At 40.5% G+C, this 19768-nt stretch overlaps 1 protein-coding gene across 1 annotated transcript in view; it reads right to left on the minus strand.

Annotated features, from left to right (window-relative positions):
- LOC145981016 (glycine receptor subunit alpha-2-like) overlaps positions 1-19768 on the minus strand; it is a 358476-nt gene that overhangs the window by 14065 nt on the left and 324643 nt on the right. Inside the window, exons 8-9 of the mRNA XM_083114116.1 lie at positions 14614-14843; positions 9918-10094 (exon numbers count right to left, since the gene is read on the minus strand). Coding sequence (XP_082970242.1) covers positions 9918-10094; positions 14614-14843 — 407 coding nt within the window. The remainder of the gene's footprint in view (positions 1-9917; positions 10095-14613; positions 14844-19768) is intronic.

Raw genomic sequence — 19768 nt, forward strand, 5'->3', positions numbered from 1 at the left:
TCTGATCGACGCCCCACAGCACTTTTTGGTTGCGCGGTTTAACCGTAGCACCTACTTGGATGCGCGTGTAAATCGTTTGCACCAAGTATACACTCTGTTGTACCTAGTTAGTAGTGGCGCGTTCCAATTGCAGCCCCAAGGCTTAGAGGAAAAGGTCGGAAAAGGATAAAGGAATTCGTTAAATAGTCAAAACCGAAATAAATTGAAATCCAGAGGGAAGTCCAGATCCTCCATATTGAGAAGGAAGTTCAGATCCAGACCGTCCATTGAGAAGGAAGTTCCGATCCAGACCGTCCATTAAGAGGGAAGTCCAGATCCTCCATATCGAGAAGGAAGTCCCGATCCAGATCTGCCCATTACGAAAGAAGAATATTGAGATGAAAATTGACTGTAAACGAGAAAATTACAGAAGAATGTAGCTTATCATGTAAAATTCTTACTCCATGTATCCTGTGTTTACATAATATATTCGTTTAAACGTCTCCATTGAAAGGCATCCTGTCTGGTTTCGTTGTCTACAAAGAACCCTACCCTGTAGATAAGCTAGCTGAGTTTTGAGATTAAGGTTTATGTACCTTTGCACCAAATGAAGGTAGCATGTAATATTTTATATATGCTGGTGGAACTAATGCGTATGGTTGCCTCAATCTCACAGTATGTCACATGACGATCTTGCAGTATTAGGTCTTGCACAGCATCAATGTTTTCTTGAACAACAACTGATTTTGGACGACTTTCGCGAATCTCGTTGGTGAGCGAATGGCGGCCACGATTAAATTCGTTATACCAGCGTTTCACAGTGTCAAAGGATGGGGCTTCATCGCCAAATGTGGAAGTAAGTTGATCCATGCACTCTTGTCTTGATAATCCACGTCGAAAATCGTAAAAAAACATCGCACGAAAATGTTCACGAGTTAATTCCATTTTATTGTTGTCGCGCAATCTCCAAGGCAACATAAACAACACAAATGACAAAACATTTGAAGTACGTTATGGTCAATAATGCCAGACGATTCCGTGCAAACGTCAAATCGCGCCTAACTTCAATCAGTGTTGCCAAGGCTCAAAATATAAATAGTGGCCCTCGTATATTGACATTGTTTGTGTCGATTAATGTAATTCGATTTAGAAGAAACCATATTCTACTATTCTGTTACTTTTTAACAAAAAATTAAAGTAAAACAGAGAAAACCGTTTCTCTGCAATTTTGCTCTGTCAGCGAGAAATTTTTGCTTCATATGGACTATTCAAATACTCAAATTTAATTTCACGAACTGATTTAATTATTCTGCTGCCACGGAAAACGCTCTGAGCTCCACACAAGCAAATGATCACGTACAATCAGAAGGGAAAGTTGGTTGAGCATAGAAAATGAAACTATTAATGCTAAGCATTTGAGCCTTGATCATATGTACAATTGATTGACAAAGTGTATGCGTTTGAGCTTGCATCTGTATCAAAGAGTTTCTAAGTTCGGCTGAGAAATGTAATTTATTCTGCCTATGTTTACTCTGGCATGTACAACCAATTTATGTGACCAGGAGTGTACAACCACATCCTAGATAAGCGTGTTTTGGGGTAATATTTTACCGTTGTTTGTCTAGAAGTGATTGTAGAAAGGTAAAGCATATTCCTTGCACATTTCAACATGCCATGGAGGCACATGGGAGATGTGGAAGTAGGGTCGAACACATTCAAGATTTCGTCCATTTGTATAGGTGATGTGATCAGCACCACACTCCCGCCGACTTTACCCCCCAGGCTTGCCTACGGGTACCCTCCTAATAGTCAAACGCCCGACTGCAAAACATAATTTCGTATAGCGTTAAGTGGTTACACGGAGAAAAATCAGAATATTACATTCTGCCTCGCACATAATGGTACAGAAGAGGAAAAAGAGAATTGTCGGAGCAAAGCAGTGTGCGCTGCTGCAAATGGCTGGTAGCTGCATTCACTTCCCCTCTCACACGCTTATTGGTCAAGCCCCTCGAGTCATTACTTGCGCAGAGACTTGTTTTCGTTCGCGTGCTCCACAGATTCCCAAAACAAAGCCCTGTGCAGGCTATCAATTTTTGAAAACACGCCGAAACAAATACTAAAGTCATGGAGAGTTACGCTTCTCAAGTGTGAATCCTTCCATTTGTTTCTGCGTGTTTTAAAATGAATATCATGCATCGATGTGTGAACTCCATTAGGATGCACGAAATCGTATATTTCTCCCATATTTCTCTTCAGAATCCACGAAACAAAATATTGAATGAATCGTCTGTCTATTTAGCCCATCGACATTATTCAGTGTCTGTGCACGTGAGTGTGGAAAAATGACCACAAGCATTTCCGACTAACAAGCAGAAGTAACTGGTCAACTGGAATGGTGAAATATGCACGCCTCACGTTACTAATGAATCTCCCATCGACCAAGATAGGGAGTTCAACTGTGATCCTTTTTCAGCATCCAGCAACGTGAGGAGAGGAAAATAAAGTTTATGCATTTGCTACTCCTGCCATTGGCGGATTTAGCGGAAGGTGCACGGGGGAACGTGCCTCTCCCTAAAGAACATGAAAAAATCGTAACATTACATTACAACGAACCAAAATGTTCGAGCAATCATTTACCAGGTAGCAAAAATAAATAAAATTAAATTAAACATTTACCACAAATACATTATTTGGGACAACATTTACTAAGTCAACAATGAAAATTAAATATGTGCTTTGTTGGTTAAAAAGGCAATAAAGTTGACTGATGGACACAAGGAATGCATTTCCCAATGATTGTGACAGTTTTGCCACAAGCTGTTCTCTTTGTGTTTATTTGTTAATATAAATGACATACAACTGCTTTATTTCACGAAAATATATTATATTGCTCTCATCTTACAATCAAAAGGTTCGTTTCCTGGTGGAGGTATCATACAATGGTTTGGATTGTACTTTGAAGGTCTAGTCCCGATTATAGGACTTTTCCACTTTCATGGCGGCCGATCCTAGTTCTGGCAAGAGAAGTGGGGAGCGGGGATTACACCGCAGACCAACCAGACAACAGCGGTGGCGTCGATAGTCACGACGCGGCAGTATGAGGTACTACGTGTACCTCGTTCTGCTGGCTGCTACGTTTCGAATCGCGCTGGATTGGTCGCTTCCCTTGCTAGTTTCTAGAGCGCCCGCCGTAAGAACTGAAAAGACCTTTAGTGTATCTGACAAAAACTTGAAGCTAAAAAGAACCCTCGTAATTGTCTTGATGTGCATATTTTGTGTGTGTGTGTGTGTATATATGTATATATATATATATATATATATATATATATATATATATATATATATATATATATATACAGGGTGTTTCTAAAGGTCGTTTACAACGCTTGGGAGGTGATTCCTCACACGAAAACAAGCAAAAAGTCTAAGTTCCATTTTTACGACTGAGGCTTCGTTTCCGAGATAGGAGCCTCGCAAAAGGTGACAAAGTGAACGTCACACCTGACTTGGACGAATACTATAACAGATAGAGAGGCGGTTCCAAGGGAATCATAAAGGAATCGTATGTGCTCAGTCCGGAAGTCACTATGAAAAGTTCACTGCACGCATGCGCAATGGAGTCCTCAAAGGAATTGGGGATTTCCAGCAAGAACAATACATGGAAAGGGTATGTAACGCAGCAAGAAGGACCGTGACAATGAGAAATGCGTTAAAGACAACACATCCCGACCTCAAACATCAAAACATGAGCACCGAACATAAAATCCGAAAAGTTGAGCACGGTTGCATACCCCAGTTACACGCGAGGAATGAACGAATCATGTCATGTGGCATACGAGAGACACATTACTCCACCAGGAGGAGGGAAAGAAAAACACATTATCAGGTGATTGCGACAACGTGTATTTTTACACGCGACAACTACGTAATACCCCCCCCCCCACACACACACACAACAAACAACAAATGCTACAATATCTTACGCACAGACAGTCCGTGTCACTGTACACCAACTGAAGATGTCACTTTCACCACACAAAGGGGGTGGGGAGCAATACCAAGAGTGTTCTCACTGAGATTTGCCGAGGGCAATAATCACAGACGGTTTTCAAAATGTCTGCCATTCACTTCTACGCAGAGATGACAGCGACATTTCAAGGATTGTCGAGTACGAGCAAACAAGCCAGATGTATCTGCTACCGTAGCGGCGGCGACGTTGATGCGACAACGAGGTCCTCAGCTGATGTGACAGGTGTGTCGTATACGAGGGTTTTCATTTCTCCCCAGAAGAAAAAATCGAGAGGGTTGAGATCTGGCGACCTCGGTGGCCAAGGCACTGGCTCATCCCTACCAATGAACCTATTGCGAAACACGTCATGCAGGAAATGTCGTACATTACAATCGATATGAGCTGGTGCACCATCGTGTTGGTACCACATTTCTTGCCGCAGTGCCAAAGGTACGGTCTCCAACAGTTCAGGCAGAACGTCACTAAGAAATGCATGATACGTGCGACCATTCAGGCGAACAGGGAGAATGTATGGTCCAATTAAATGATCATGTACTATCCCGCACAACACATTCACTGAAAACCTGTGCTGGTGATGGGCCACAAAAAGTGCATGTGGGTTGTCAAAGTCCCATACATGACTGTTTCTACTATTGAAGACATCAATCCTGGTGAAAATGGCTTCATCTGTCCACAATACGTTTGCCCCGAAGTGAGGGTTTGTGTCCAGATGATGCAACAACCATTGGCAAAACTCCATACGAGGGCGAAAGTCACGAGGTAACAGTTCTTGTACTTTCTGCAGTTGAAAAGGGTGCATTCCTTCCTCTGACAACACTCGCCAAACATTCACATGAGACGTGTTTCGTGCCCGAGCGAGCACGCGCGTACTAGTTCCAGGATGTTCTGCGACCGCTGTTAACACATCTTCTGCAAACTGATGTGTGCGTACACTTCGGGGTCTTCCAACTTCTTGCCGCGGTGGTAACACTGACCCTGTTTCACGCAGTCGATTGTCCACTACCTGAAAGAAGGTGTGAGACGGTAAAGGTCTATGTGGAAAGCGTTCTCCATAAAGACGCCTTGCCTCGCGGCTATTACCACGTGTCTCCCCATACATGAGATGCATGTCTGCTAGCTGCTGGGTCGTATACGCAGCCATCTGTGTAATAGGGAGCTGGAACTGCAAAGTATTGTTTTTGTTTAACACTGGCACACTGCACAAATTGGCCGTATCACCGTACGAACACCACAGACCAATTGTTGCGATACTTGACTTGTCCACTCCACCACGTCAACTTCTTTCAATACAACATACTAGTACTCTTCAATGCGTATGACAACCTAGAGCGAACTGCTGATCATATCCCAGCACCTGCAACACGACTGGAACGACTGCCGGAGAGAACCAACCCTTCGAGCTCCTCTCGCGGGAACAGCAGTCATGAAGGTCAAACGTAGACTACGAGAGCCAGACTTGCCTGTGCAGCGCTTCCAAAACTGGTCTCTTTTACGTCACAATGATCGCGTGCGAACACTTTTGGTATTGCTCCCCACCCCCTTTGTGTGGTGAAAATGACATCTTCAGTTGGTGTACAGTGACACGCACTGTCTGTGCATAAGACATTGTAGCATTTGTTGTTTGTTGTGTGTGTGTGTCGGGGGGGGGGGATATTACGTAGTTGTCGCGTGTAAAAATACACGTTGTCGCAATCATCTGATAATGTGTTTTTCTTTCCCTCCTCCTGGTGGAGTAATGTGTCTCTCGTATGCCACATGACATGATTCGTTCATTCCTCGCGTGTAACTGGGGTATGCAACCGTGCTCAACTTTTCGGATTTTGTGTTCGGTGCTCATGTTTTGATGTTTGAGGTCGGGATGTGTTGTCTTTAACGCATTTCTCATTGTCACGGTCCTTCTTGCTGCGTTACATACCCTTTCCATGTATTGTTCTTGCTGGAAATCCCCAATTCCTTTGAGGACTCCATTGCGCATGCGTGCAGTGAACTTTTCATAGTGACTTCCGGACTGAGCACATACGATTCCTTTATGATTCCCTTGGAACCGCCTCTCTATCTGTGATAGTATTCGTCCCAGTTAGGTGTGACGATCACTTTGTCACCTTTTGCGAGGCTCCTATCTCGGAAACGAAGCCTCAGTCGTAAATATGGAACTTATACTTTTTGCTTGTTTTCGTGTGAGGAATCACCTCCCAAGCGTTGTAAACGACCTTTAGAAACACCCTGTATGTATATATATATATATATATATATATATATATATATATATATATATATCGAATAATGTGTCGAAAAATCAGCACATTATATTCCCAGTGTTACATCTATCATACACAGTGCGGTAATTTCAAATCGAGACTGGTGTTGTAAAAAATAAACAAGTCTTCATAGAAAGTTACTTACCAGAGATCATTCAAAGTAGGACCCTCCTGCATCCACACATCGTAGCGCAATGCCTACCAGTGCATGGAAGGATTACTGGAATTCGTTTCGTGTAAATCCATGTCGTAGCCTTCTTGATTGTTGGAACATCGTAAAAGTAGGAACCTTTCAGTGCAGATTTTGGTTTAGGAAGTAATAAATAATCACACGGAGCCAGATCCGGTGAGTAGGCAGGGTGTGACAATACACAGAGTCGATTTAGGTCCAAAATGTTCTTCGCAATCACAGTCTTGTGACTTGGGGCACTGTAATGAAGCAGACGCCAGCTGCCATCATCCCGATACTCCGGCCTCACATTATTATTCCTTGCATCAAACGTTTCAGTACCTCAAGATAAAATGCAGCAGTAACAGTCTGTCTGAAATTTCAGTCTTCCATAATGATTGTCCTCACTTTCGCAACTAATTTTGGTGTTCTCACCGTCCCTGCTACACCTGGATGCTCGTCGTGTTCAATTAGCTCCCGTCCTTCACTGAAACGCCTGAGAGATTCAAATACGCCCGTACAGGATAAAGAATTGTCCCTATAGACTGGCTACAACATGTGAAACGTTTCCGCAGCAGTTTTACCCAAGAGCGCACAAAACTTGATGTTTGCTCTTTGTTGCATGTGGAAATCACGCCGCACTTTTACGACGCGTGCCCACATTCAACAACGCCACAAGCGGCAATGTCGCTCAAGGTCAACGAGCTCTTCGTCAACTGTTCATGAGATACCCATTACTTGTTCGCACCACAGAACGCTTGCACAGTGGCGCCACCTACCAAGCAAAAGAATCAGTCTCGATTTCAAATTGCCGCACTGTGTATGCTTACAGCATATTATGTGCCCCTCCCATAAACTAATTCTAGATCATACTATGACTCCTGCCTACATACTGGCATGTGTTTAATTTAACCCTGGCGGGGCATATACCAGGATTCGAATTAACAGGGGCATGCCAACGATCAACCCCCCACCCGCGCATAGACTGAAGTATCCCTGGCCTCAAATTCAAATTTCCATCCGTTTGGTTTTATCCCCCTCCCTTTCAATATTATAATCACATTTACAAAAAAGTATTTGAAATTAAATTTTCAAATGCAAAGTTCGTACATTTCCTGCTTTCAAATATACACTCCTCACATAAAGTTTGGAAAATTGTTATATTAGGCACAACACGTTTGGAATATTGTTTTATTAGGCAATAGGTAATAGACACGGTGGCATATGTGGGCGAAAAAAAAGAACGTTGCATTCCAAGGCTGTGCCAATAACCTAATGCCTAATATAAAAATATTACAAACTTTTTGTGAGGAGTGTATAATACATTTATGTGTGATATAACTAACTACATTCTGGAGTAAGCGAACAAAAACAAGTCTCTCGAGAGGACTCGACCAATGAACGCGTGACAGGATAAATCGCTGCTGCAACTACCAGACGTTTGCAGAAACGCGCATTGCTTTTCTCCGCCCACTCGCTTGCTCCCTTTCTCTACCGTTATACGCGGCCTTGCTTCACAGATTCCCGAGACAGAGCGTAGTTTCAATTAATAATACCACAAATGATTATGATGGAACTGTTAGTATCTATCTTGTTTACTATGAAGAAATATTTAGCAATCAATATTTTAAGTATGTACATGTTATTGTTGATTAAAAACAGTAACGTGTTAGCACTTCCGCCATTCAAATGACACATTTTTGTTTCGGCTTTGTTTAAGTCCACTTTATACACAGATACGTTAATCGGGACCGGATCTACAATTCAAAGTGTACCTTCACCGAGTATTGAACGCGGGACCCCGCGACGACGTTACCACTACGCTATCGGGAATTTCTATCAAATCTTTGTGCAAGAAAACAAAATTTATAATCTGTTCTCGATAACTCATATAAAGATATGACAAATGGTAATTAAATTTAGTATTTTCCCATGAAAAGAGTATTTTTTTTTTCAAGAAAAGAAAATGTCTAATACATGTGTTGCAAAATACAATAAAGGTTCGTGAAAATAAACAATCGAAACTACTTATTTTTCTTTTAAAAAAAAGTTTACGACCAGTAAAGTTATTTGTGTAATTTTAGTATTATTATATTTATTGTTAATGGTAATATTCAGGTCAAAGGATTAGGAAGTCCTTGGTTGTCTACATCTCCGGACCTCGATCGGGGGGAAAATATTTATCTGAAAAGGATCATAAAAGAGAAGAAATAAGAAGCATAACTCGCCATCTGACACAACTTGCCCTAAGAGTTTTAACTGGAATTGTATACAGGCCGTCTCACGGTAATATTAGCCCCGGGTCTTCATATAATCCGGGCCTGCATCTCCTCTCAAAGGGAAAAGTGGATTTCCACGTAAAAATATGCCTTTTTATGTTGTATGCATACTTCAATCCAGCAAAGGTAGTCTCCCCACCTCCACCATAAAGAAAAAAAGTTGAACTCGGACAGTGGGAGATCTGGACCCAACTAATTTCCTCTTTGTTATTATACAAGGTGATTTATTTTGGTTTCAGACCGTGTGTATTATCTGTGTTCAGTGGAGCGATGAATGCTCTTAAGAGTGCTAGCTGGACAGAGAAAATTCAGTGGGATGTTAGAGGGAAGGAAGAAATATTCAAAATCAGTGAAATGTATTACAAAGAGAATCTTGCACATTATACTAGTAGTTCTGAAACTACAAATTTCATTTTATGTAAAACTCACTTTTGTTTCTGACTATGCAAATGTGTTGCACACAAACAGATGTTAGGAATTCGAAATATACATGCAGGGAACTAAACATGAAGGTATTTGATACAGTCTTCATCTTTTCAATGTCTGATGTAACATCACATGGAAATTCTTGACGTACTGTGAAGAATGACCTGTGTGAATCTACGACCCCGTCTAGTTCGCTGTATTTTTTACACTATGTGTGTATCCCGGTGTCAGGCTGGTGCAAGGAAATCTTGTTCAACCAAGTAGACGAATAGTGAGGGTTCAAGTGCACAAGATTCAACAAATGCCTGTCTGATGCTTTAAATGTCCATTTGCTTAGTTAGCACGCACCACGTGATTACACCACACTGTACACCGCTCCGGAACGTAGTGCAAACGGTGCAGACACCAAATGAACTACTTGACACCAAATCAACCAAGCAGACGAGTCAGTGTTGCAATTGGTAACCAACTAGACACGTGAGGGATGAGAGAGTCAAAAAGTGTAGCGAACTAGACGGAGCTTACTATACTACATCCCAGGAGTCTGTGGAGCAACGCCACACTTACGGTAGAGAAGGGGAGAAAGCGAGTGGGCGGAGCGAAGCAATGCGCGCTGCTGCAAATTGCTGGTAGCTGCACCGCCGTTTCCCCCACTCACGCGTTCATTGGTCCAGCCCTCTAGGGTCAACTTGCGCAGAGGACTTGTTTACGTTCGCTTGCTCAAGAAACTCCTGCTACAAAGCATAAAGTGAGAAAGCAAAATTCCAAATATTTACCCGTGCATTCGGTCGTTTAAACCGAGAACTGAATTTCCTGGTGACTCTCCTCAGACCTCTTTTCAGTATGGATTCCTCTGCATCCACCAGATCTCCAAGGATGATGTTCACGACGGCGTACTCCATGAGAGAGAAAAACACAAACACCGTGCAAGTGGACATAAATACGTCAATTGCCTGTAAAACAGAAATAAGTATTTTTACTATTTATGTACTAAATATGACTACAATAATAAGTTCTATTATTGAAAGTGTACCTTTGGTTCACTCATAAGTTAAAATTATATTAAAAGAACATGAAACATAGGATAAGAATTTTAAAATTTGGAAGATAACATAATTGGTTCAAATAGACATATAGCTACACAAAAATTTTAAAAAATACAAACTACTAAAACTTTTAAATATCTGAAATATATTGTTGTAAAGAATAACGTCTCATGCAAATTCTCTCTTCATGTACAGTTTATTTACACTTCTACCCTTCGCCGTATATACATGTTTTCATTACAGATCCAATATCAACTGCTCCCGGTTGCCTTTTGCCCCAAAACACAGAGAATTGCATTTCTCAGGACTTCACATTACGAGCGCACTATTTACTATAGCGCTAACCCGCTCTCGCCGTATATCACGCAAGAGTCCCTACGCCGTCCTCTCATCAGTGCAGTAGTCTACATCATATTAGAGCTACGAGCGCACTATTTAGCATAGCGCTAACCCGCCCCCGCTGTTTATCACGCAGAGGTCCCTATACATGCGGAGCTCACTCTGTGTGTATTTCTATGCATCCATAAAAACTGTCTCACTCCATCGGGCCTTGTAACGAAGTATCTGCGAGCCTGGAATTCTGAGATATGCGAGGCCGTAAGATAATAATAAACCTTTTCGAGCAATGCCTCATCTCCAGGAAGCTATCAACTCGCGACAAGCCACGGCACCTAGCAACCTGTTAAGTGAGATGAGTCAAGGCAAAATGGATAATAAACCTTTTCCTACTCCCTCAAAAATAGGCAATAATTAGGCTGGAGAGTTCAATGAACTAACCGATCACTAAATATGAGAGACCGTACAAGTCGGAACCGGTATTTATACCTCCGACAAACGACGCGCCCCCAAACCACCGAGGCAAGGTTACCTTTCAAACGGGGAAGCCGTTGAGGGAAAACAACCGTTGGCTTCCCCGGCTACTGGGCAAAAGGCAACCTAGGCCAGAGTATTTACAAATAAATAAATCCGTACATATATACTTTCCAATTTCCAGCTGTGTGCGTAAAAACCACACAGCATTATTAAACAAAGGTAAAAATCTTGATTCAGTTACAGATTACGAATTACTCGTATTTTTCACAATATTAAAGTTTAGTATTATCTCTTGTGCTTTTAGCATTGTCGAGGTAAAACGTTACACGCCTCTGATGTACGTAGTACATGAAAATTATATGATAAGTACTACGTTCTTACAGTCTTCATCCACTAGGTACTCACATAACAGGCAATTGAGTTATATCTGAGCTGTGTGAATTATATGATTGTATAAAAATCACCATTATTGTCACTATAACTTGACAAGTTTAAAAACAAGAAAACAAGACGCTGCTGTTGCGCAGCTCACACCACATTTCCCCACTCCATTCTTCGCAGCGACGTTGGTTCGCAGTGTTGCAACCTGGAGGGATCGGAATGATCTGAGGATTTTCAACTAAATTTGTATTAGCTTTTTCCTGGGCTGTTTTCTACCTGTCGATGTACAGAACTTCAGCTCACCTTTCGCCAACTACTCTTTTCCTTCTTTTAAAACTAGAACTCCCCGATAGCGCAGCGTCGTCGCCTTGTAATCAAGGGATCCCGGGTTCGATTCCCGGTGAAGGCACATAGTGTACGTCCAGTCCCGATTACCCTTACTGTGCATAAAGTGGACTTAAAACAACAAATCAATCCAATCCAATTCTTCTAAAACTTGAGAAACCATCCATTTAGATACTCCTTCTGATTTCGCAAATATGTTGCAACATTGTAAACAATTTCTCTGGCCTGTCCTCTAAGGGGCTTTCCAGAGCAGATTGTGGATTTCGTTGGACCCGGCATGATTTGATTTTTGCATTTCAAAAATATGCAGCCAAGAGTAAAGAGCAAGAAAATTTCAGTGCTTTAAAAAAGAACACAGGCAAGCGTGTTATCAGATTGTCTTCTCGCAGTGATTGTTGTTCGATTAACAAAAGAACCTCCACCCCACTCGGCTTTAAAAAAAAACAGGCCACTGTTCGATGTCGCATTCAGAAAATGAAGTCATTGAAGTCATTCGCCCAGTAGTTTCTCTTCGTTATAAACGTTACCGCGCGTGCGTAATAATACAGTTTACGATCCGCGCACCGCACGCATTTTCAAAGACCGGATTAAATCAAATGAACCACTGATAAACTGATATGAACCGGCACCGACAATCTACACAGTAAAAATAAATTGTCATATTTGTTTTAGCTTAATTTTGCTGAGTTGGCACCACTCGTAGTCTCAAGGCCAGACCAGTACGTAGAAGAGTGGTGGGGAGGATGACGTAATAGGAAGTGCTCCGCAGCGATATGCGCATATCGGGACTTAACTTGTCAGGCTATAGTTATCGCCTCTCCATATAGTACGCACGCCATGTGGTGTATTGTAAGACCAGACTCAAGTGCCTATTCCGAATTTATAACTAAATAATTTAATAATATAATAAAATCTAAATAAATTTAAGTTTAATTATAGGAATTCATGTAGGAAATTATTTCGTCCATGATAGTCCAATTAGTTCAATGAATAATTGCAAATCTACAAATAATTTCCCGATATTTTATCTTTACACATTTTTGTTTACATTTTTAAACAAGCATAATTCGAATTTCATTTCAGAATTCTACAGAACTTTTAGAATGTTTTGAATTGAAGTGATGTTACTATATTTACGAATTTCATCTAACATTTATTTACTATCTAGTCTTCGAAAATACAACAACAACACTATAATAGCAATAAGAATACAAATCAAGCAAAATTAAAATAACTACATAATACCGTAAATTGCTGTTTTTTTTTAAAGAAAATATTTTCTCTAAATGTAGAGGTACCAGTTCTCGTAAATGACCCACGCAGCTCAAAATCCTACATTTATGGGCATGCAATACGGTGATTAAGTGTCACATTACAATGCATATCATTCTGCAGCAAATTATCAACCTTCTAATTACTTATGAATCAGCAATTAGAGAATGTGCAACATGATGCGTAGGAGGCAAAGAAACAAATTGAAGTTCACTCCCGAAAAGAATTGGCCAATCAGCACAGTTCTTCCTCAAGAGGCTGAAGGACACTCGATTTTTCCTGAGTCAACCTTTCTGCAAATTGGCGGGCGGCGGATCTCTCGAATCCAGCCCGAGGCCTTCGTCGGTTTCAAAGTAGCAGAGAACGAGAGGCTGTGCATTTGACGGTACAAGAACCGCAGCTCTTGAGTTCAATCAGCTTGAAACACGGCGACGAGGGAGATACAGGGGCAGAGAGGGAAAACCTTTGGATTCATTGATTCCTAGGGTGATCCCATGGTGCGTTTGTGTATCGACACTGCAGTCCGAGCTTCGGCGGTGACGTTTTCAGTTTGTAACTGGAGACAAAAGTTTGTCAAGGGGTCCATTTTGAATTAAGATAGGATAATTGGTGCTGGTCCTAGAGTTCAAACTGGGATGTTCCCTTACAATATAGTACCTCTATCGGAGATTAACCTTTGAAGTGCAACTGAAGATGGCGTTCGTCAAGACTGTCGGGTTTGTATCTGAATTTTGGAAATATTTGAGGAAACTCGCATCACTCACATGATTGAATTGAATTGAATTGAACTGACTTTATTGCTGGGCGAGGTTCAGCTCTTGCTGGTCTACCACCTAACCCCAAAAAGTACAGATTAAAATAAAATTAAAATAAAATACAAGATTACAAAGGAATTGAACAAGAGAGTACAATAAAATACAAGAGGAATAAAATCCCATACCTACAATAGAACAGATTAAAATAAAAATTAAAATAAAATTCAAGATTACAAAGAAATTTAATAAGAAAGTCCAATAAAATACAATAGGAATAAAATCATATACAGTGGAAAAACTTTAGCAGTTAATTAGATAATAAAGTAATTGAAGTCGAGGAAGTTGAAAGTAAGACAAAACTAATTTCTGGCAACTCACAGTATTTTTCATTGTTCATATGTTGATTTACCTTGCTTCTGATCGTTGATCAGTGATTCACGGATGATAATATCTATGTATTATATTTTTATTTTCCTTACTTTAGGTCGCTTTTCTGCTACTTTCGGCTAATCGCGGCGATGAGCAGGAATAATGATTATTTTAAATTGATGAAGACATCCTCACGAAGCAGCACCCATGCATAGTCCATGACTCGAGCCTTGAACTTTGAGTGGCAAGATTATGAATAGACTGTTCAATTCTCTCTGCCACCGAACTGACGCTCTGTATATGAGGGAAGGTTACCTTTACCGAACCACTTCTAGAACAATGGCCACGTGACCCCTACGATTCGTGACTTAGCGAATACACACATTTTTTTTTCTGTGTACTTCCCCTTTATTAAGCACAGCTAAATCGAAGATAAGTTTTTAAACTTAAAATATTCGACATCCGTACATTAGGTACATACTTGGACATACCTTTATGTAGGAGACTGGAGGTAGGGACTTTTGTGAGTTGGCATGTTGAGTTGACAGAGTTAGGAGTGACGTTACACCAAGAGTCACCCGAGCAGGAACCGCTTCCGGCTTGATCCAGAAAGAGATCCACGACATGATGACTATGAGGCAAGTGGGGACGTAAGTGTGGAATAAATAATACCCCAGACGACGCTTCAGGGTGAATACGACCTCCAGACACGTGAAGTTCCCTGCAATGGAAAACGAGCATACGAATTATCCAAAAATGATACATGAAGGATACAACTGTAAATTTGCAAATAGTGAATTTTAAAGGTTAAATTGAAAACAACGTCAATTTGTATGTGTAGTACTTAATCGAAAACTGGACGTCCATCTTTGTCATCAAAAAATAGGGTAAACAACCCATATGCACGAATAATGCTGTGTAATAAAATAAAATTACTCTGCTCCTAGGTAGTAATTATTATTTCCCATTTTTTATGCCTGAAATTATAGAAAATGGTTATTATTCTCTTGAAACCAGTATTCTTTGTGACTAGAACCTTCATATTTTGAAATTTGCCTACTTTTCTTATGAATTCAGTGATGAGTAAATTTGGAATAACTATTTCACTTTAGATCTAGCTGCTTAAGTGAAAACGTGTCTAAAATTGCATCACAAAACTGCAAGCATCTGCAAGATACATTTTACTGTCTACAGCCAATTTACCAAGAAGGTAAAAAAAAAGAAGGTCGAAGTGAATGTTTGAATTTTTGTTTTCAGCCCAGTTTATGCACAGATAGGCTAACCGAGGCTGGACCTACAGTTTAAAGTTTAAGCAGAGCAACTGTGCAATGTTCCCCCACTGGGTGTCGAACCCGGGACTCCTTGATTACAAGGCGACGACGTTATCAGTACGACATCGGGGTAGTCCTCTGTTTCGGTCGAATTTTACACTAGCGTAAACAAGAAAGACACTATGTAAACAAGTGTGGCCTGTCATGTTAATGGTACACATTGTAAGAAAGAGCCGAGTGATAACATGGACGTCTGTGAAATAGATTTTGCGGAAGAAAAAGAAGAGGAAAATCAACCTCACCGACAAAAAAATGCTCCCAGCAGAGGGTAAATCCAATTCCAGTGGCCTTCTGGAGCCTCCAACGCCAGTTCCAGCGAACGGTGAATACGATCCAATATCGAATGACTTTGATATGCAGGACACTATGCCTAATTCGATCACACGGATTAAGTCGGACACTTCTTCCTCTGACGCAGACAAAGAACATCTCATCCACGGAAACAAAAGAACCTGTAGAATGTATGATGGGACCCACGAAAATCTATTTCAACGACTAGATAAGTTAACAGATACTGGTTAAGTGTTTTATTCTGCAAATAATGTGAACAATGTTGATACTCCAACCATTATAAAGCCCTCTCCTGCTTTTTGTATGATGTACCCAATAAGTACACGACTCTTACACCATTAGTGCACTGGACTTCCCAGATGGCGTAGTGGTAAAGTTGTCGCCATGGAATCACATAATGTTTCGGATCCCACATTAAACTCTAGGTCGAATACCGATTAGCCTGTCTGTGCATAAAGTGAACTTAACACCTCAAACATAATTAGTGCAGCATCTGGGGATTGTGCCTACATATGAATTCCCTCTCCAGTTTGCAAAGTGAGCACCGTCACAGTTTGCGCATTGTTTGCTCTTGTGTCGGTTTTAAGGTAATTCTTGTTCAAAATTCTTGGTGGCATTTGAGGGAAGGTAGCAGCACATTACATTGTTCTTGTCTGTGTTTCATGTGCCGACATCTGTAGCACTGAATGATCGAGAGTGTTACAAATGATATATTTCTAATTTGACACGGTAGCGAAGAACACATCTTTCGTTATTCAATATATGTATATTTGCTGCACATTGGAGTTTCGGGATAGAGACTCTAGTTAGAGAACAAGGGATCCCGGGTTCGATACCCGGTGGAGGCACATAGTGGTTCGGATCCCACTTTAAACTGTAGGCCCAGTCCCGATTAGCCTTACTGTGCATAAAGTGGACTTAAAACACTAAATCAATCAATCAATCAATCTAGTTAGAGAAACATTAATTCGCCTTTACTTGAGTACTTGTTTCTTTTGGACATTTCATGGATTGTCATCGGTTTGGCAATAACACTTGCTCACGACCACTCAGGGATATATCACAGCGCGTTCAAGACGGACTGTCCTCGCGGAAATTTTTTGTAAATCTGATGGCAATAAGATATTATTGTGTCGTAGTCTGCCCTAGTTGACACTTGTATGTAACCTTCTTGAATGTGTGAAGACTGACTCTACATCTTGTTAAAAATAGAGCTGAATTTGCACATGTCCTCAACTCCGAGAGCGAAATTTGGATGACGGCGGTCTTGTAGCTTTCTTAGCTTCAACTGGGGTGTAAGGGGTGACCTTCTGGTAAGGCACCCAACAGTCAACCTCACTTCCACGTAGTACATCCCGGTAACTTCATCTTGCAGGCAAACGAGGCTCTGGCATCTAGACCTACGGCCAGTATAATCTTCGTAGGATTGTGTGTGTGTGTTGTCCTGTGTTTTGTCCTTGTGTGTGCTGAGTGCCCTTTTGCATCCTGAGCTTTTAACCTAGGTAAGGGTATTATAGTCATCGCAGTCAGTAAAGTTTTTAGTTCTTGTTTAGTTGTGAATGGATGAATTCGTTTTAAAAGTTGACTAAGGAATTATTTAAGATACTTTTGGGGGGGGGCTGCACTTATTTTTCTGCTAGTTAAGGCGTTTATGACGTGACGGGCCGAAATAGCCTATATGTTGAAATGCCCATAATATACAAATCAATCAATCAAACCTTATCTGATTGTGTCTTAGAGGAGTGAGAGAATCTTCTTGTCGGAAATAATCGTTTCACCAATGCAGGTTTGCCCGATGAGTTGGTTTTTGTTTTATCCCATCGAGAGAGGAGTTTTATGTTCGACGAGACGTTCATCTCAATATTCAGTAGACGTTAGCGACTTGATCTCCCCGTATCGCCATTCCTAAAAGTGTTACAATCGAAATTTCGGTTATACTTCTGTAGAGATCAATTCGAATATCGATAACAGCTACAGAACACCTGCTCAAACCAGACGAGAAGAGTGTAAACCTACCAAACAAGTAGCTCCTTTTCGAGAGGATATTCTAAACCGTCAGCACCTTGAAGGAATGTAGAATCGTTCACATGAAAGTTAAAATGTTTTCACATTATTTTATTATATCTATTGAATGTCCAATCATCAGTTTCATCATATCGTCACACATCCTTATCTTTGCAAATTATCCAAAGTGGCACAAGAAACGAAGTAAAATAAAGCAAATCATTGATTGATTCATTTATTTGGTGTTTTAAGTCCACTTTAAGCACAGTAAGGCTAATCGGGACTGAACCTACAGTTTAAAGTGGGATCCGAACCACTATGTGCCTCCACCAGGTATCGAACCCGGGACCCCTTAATTACAAGGCGACGACACTACCACTGCGCCATCGGGGAGGCCCTAATAAAGCAAATCAACAAATCAATCTATATATATATATATATATATATAATATGTGGGTGTGGGTGTGTGGGTGTTTAACGGATAGTAATAAATTTATATTGTATTTGCTGTATTGTATAATTGTATCAGTTAAGTTTATTATAATTATTATGAATGAGTACAATACCAGAGGTAATAACAATATTTATGTAAATGTAAACGAAATTGTAATTACAGGAAACATTTGAATTTCGTTAAGATTCTCATGCATGATATTACAACTGTTAAATACATTGTTACACTTCACAAAATAGAATGCTGTAATTGGGCATCTGTTTGTTCTGTTCTTAATAAATAAATAAATAAAATAAGAATGTTATCGTGAGTTGGATACCATGGATCACGTTGAATCACTCTATCTAAAAACAATAATAATTATTATAGTTTCCTCCCATTTACAACACACTCTTTGCTGAGAGGCGTGAGTAACTCATGGATTAGTGACATTGAGGAATATGACACGAAAATTGTGCAAAATACCTACATTTAACGTCCCTTGGTAGGAGCAATGTAATGATTTCAAATACATTCTGAAGCACATAGCTGAGTGTGATAGACGTTTTTCCCACGATTTCTTCAGAGCAAGGCACAGCTGTGGACATGCTTTCAAATAACACTCGTAATTCTCATTGTCCAGAACACATACATATTCTTGATAGTCACCTTAAGTTAGAAAATTATGTTAAATGTGATGACAAATGGAAAGAGCATGTCAACACCCGGGAAGATAATATGCTTTTACAAAATACAGTTTGTGTTTTACTTCTGTGGAATTATTTTTCATAAAATTTTAATTACCAAGGAGTAATAATAGATGGCACTGCATGCACCTTGACGTTCTCCAGTAAGATATGGCCTTCACAGTCTTAAATAACAGCAGTATTTTACCAACGATGCTGATTCAATGGGCTAGGGAATTCCAAATTCCAGATGTCAAAAGTAATAATCTCATCTCACCCAAGGGTCAATCATGTCTTTAGTGAAAAGAAAAATCGGAATCACCTAACACCCCTGCCACCACGGCAGGAAGGGAATTTCCATCAGCCTGGTACACCGTTACCGTAACAGTGATTCATGCATGATATATGGATATTTTTTTTCCGTGCGAAGCCATAGTTTGTGGTAAGTTGCCTTAACGCATATACCAGTTTCATTTTCAAATAAGAATACGAAAGATTAAGGAATTCCTCATAGGAAATTTTACCCAGGACACTTAGATTGCGATTTGATTTGATTTTGTTCGCTTTCCTTCCAATTTTGTCTAATCGCGACGATGAGGATGCGTTATGACATGATGAAATTGATGAAGGGACAATCACAAAACTTCCATTACCAGGTCGGGATCAAACCCTGGGCCTATGCCATCCTACTTCAATCACGAGAAACATTCAAACGCTCGTTCAAGTTGAACTCCTTTTCATCTGCAAATATTGTTAAAATCATCGGAAGTAATGTTGTATGTGCGGATGTTGCTTCTATATCTTTCTTAAAATGGAAGTCAATTTGTACATGCCTTTACCTCCGAGTACGAGATTTTGTGGCTGCGTTCTTGTGATTCTTAGCATGAACTCACCGAGCTCA

This window comes from Lepisma saccharinum, chromosome 2, assembly GCF_977018435.1.
Source record: "Lepisma saccharinum chromosome 2, izLepSacc3.1, whole genome shotgun sequence".
NCBI classification, from domain to species: Eukaryota; Metazoa; Arthropoda; class Insecta; order Zygentoma; family Lepismatidae; genus Lepisma; species Lepisma saccharinum.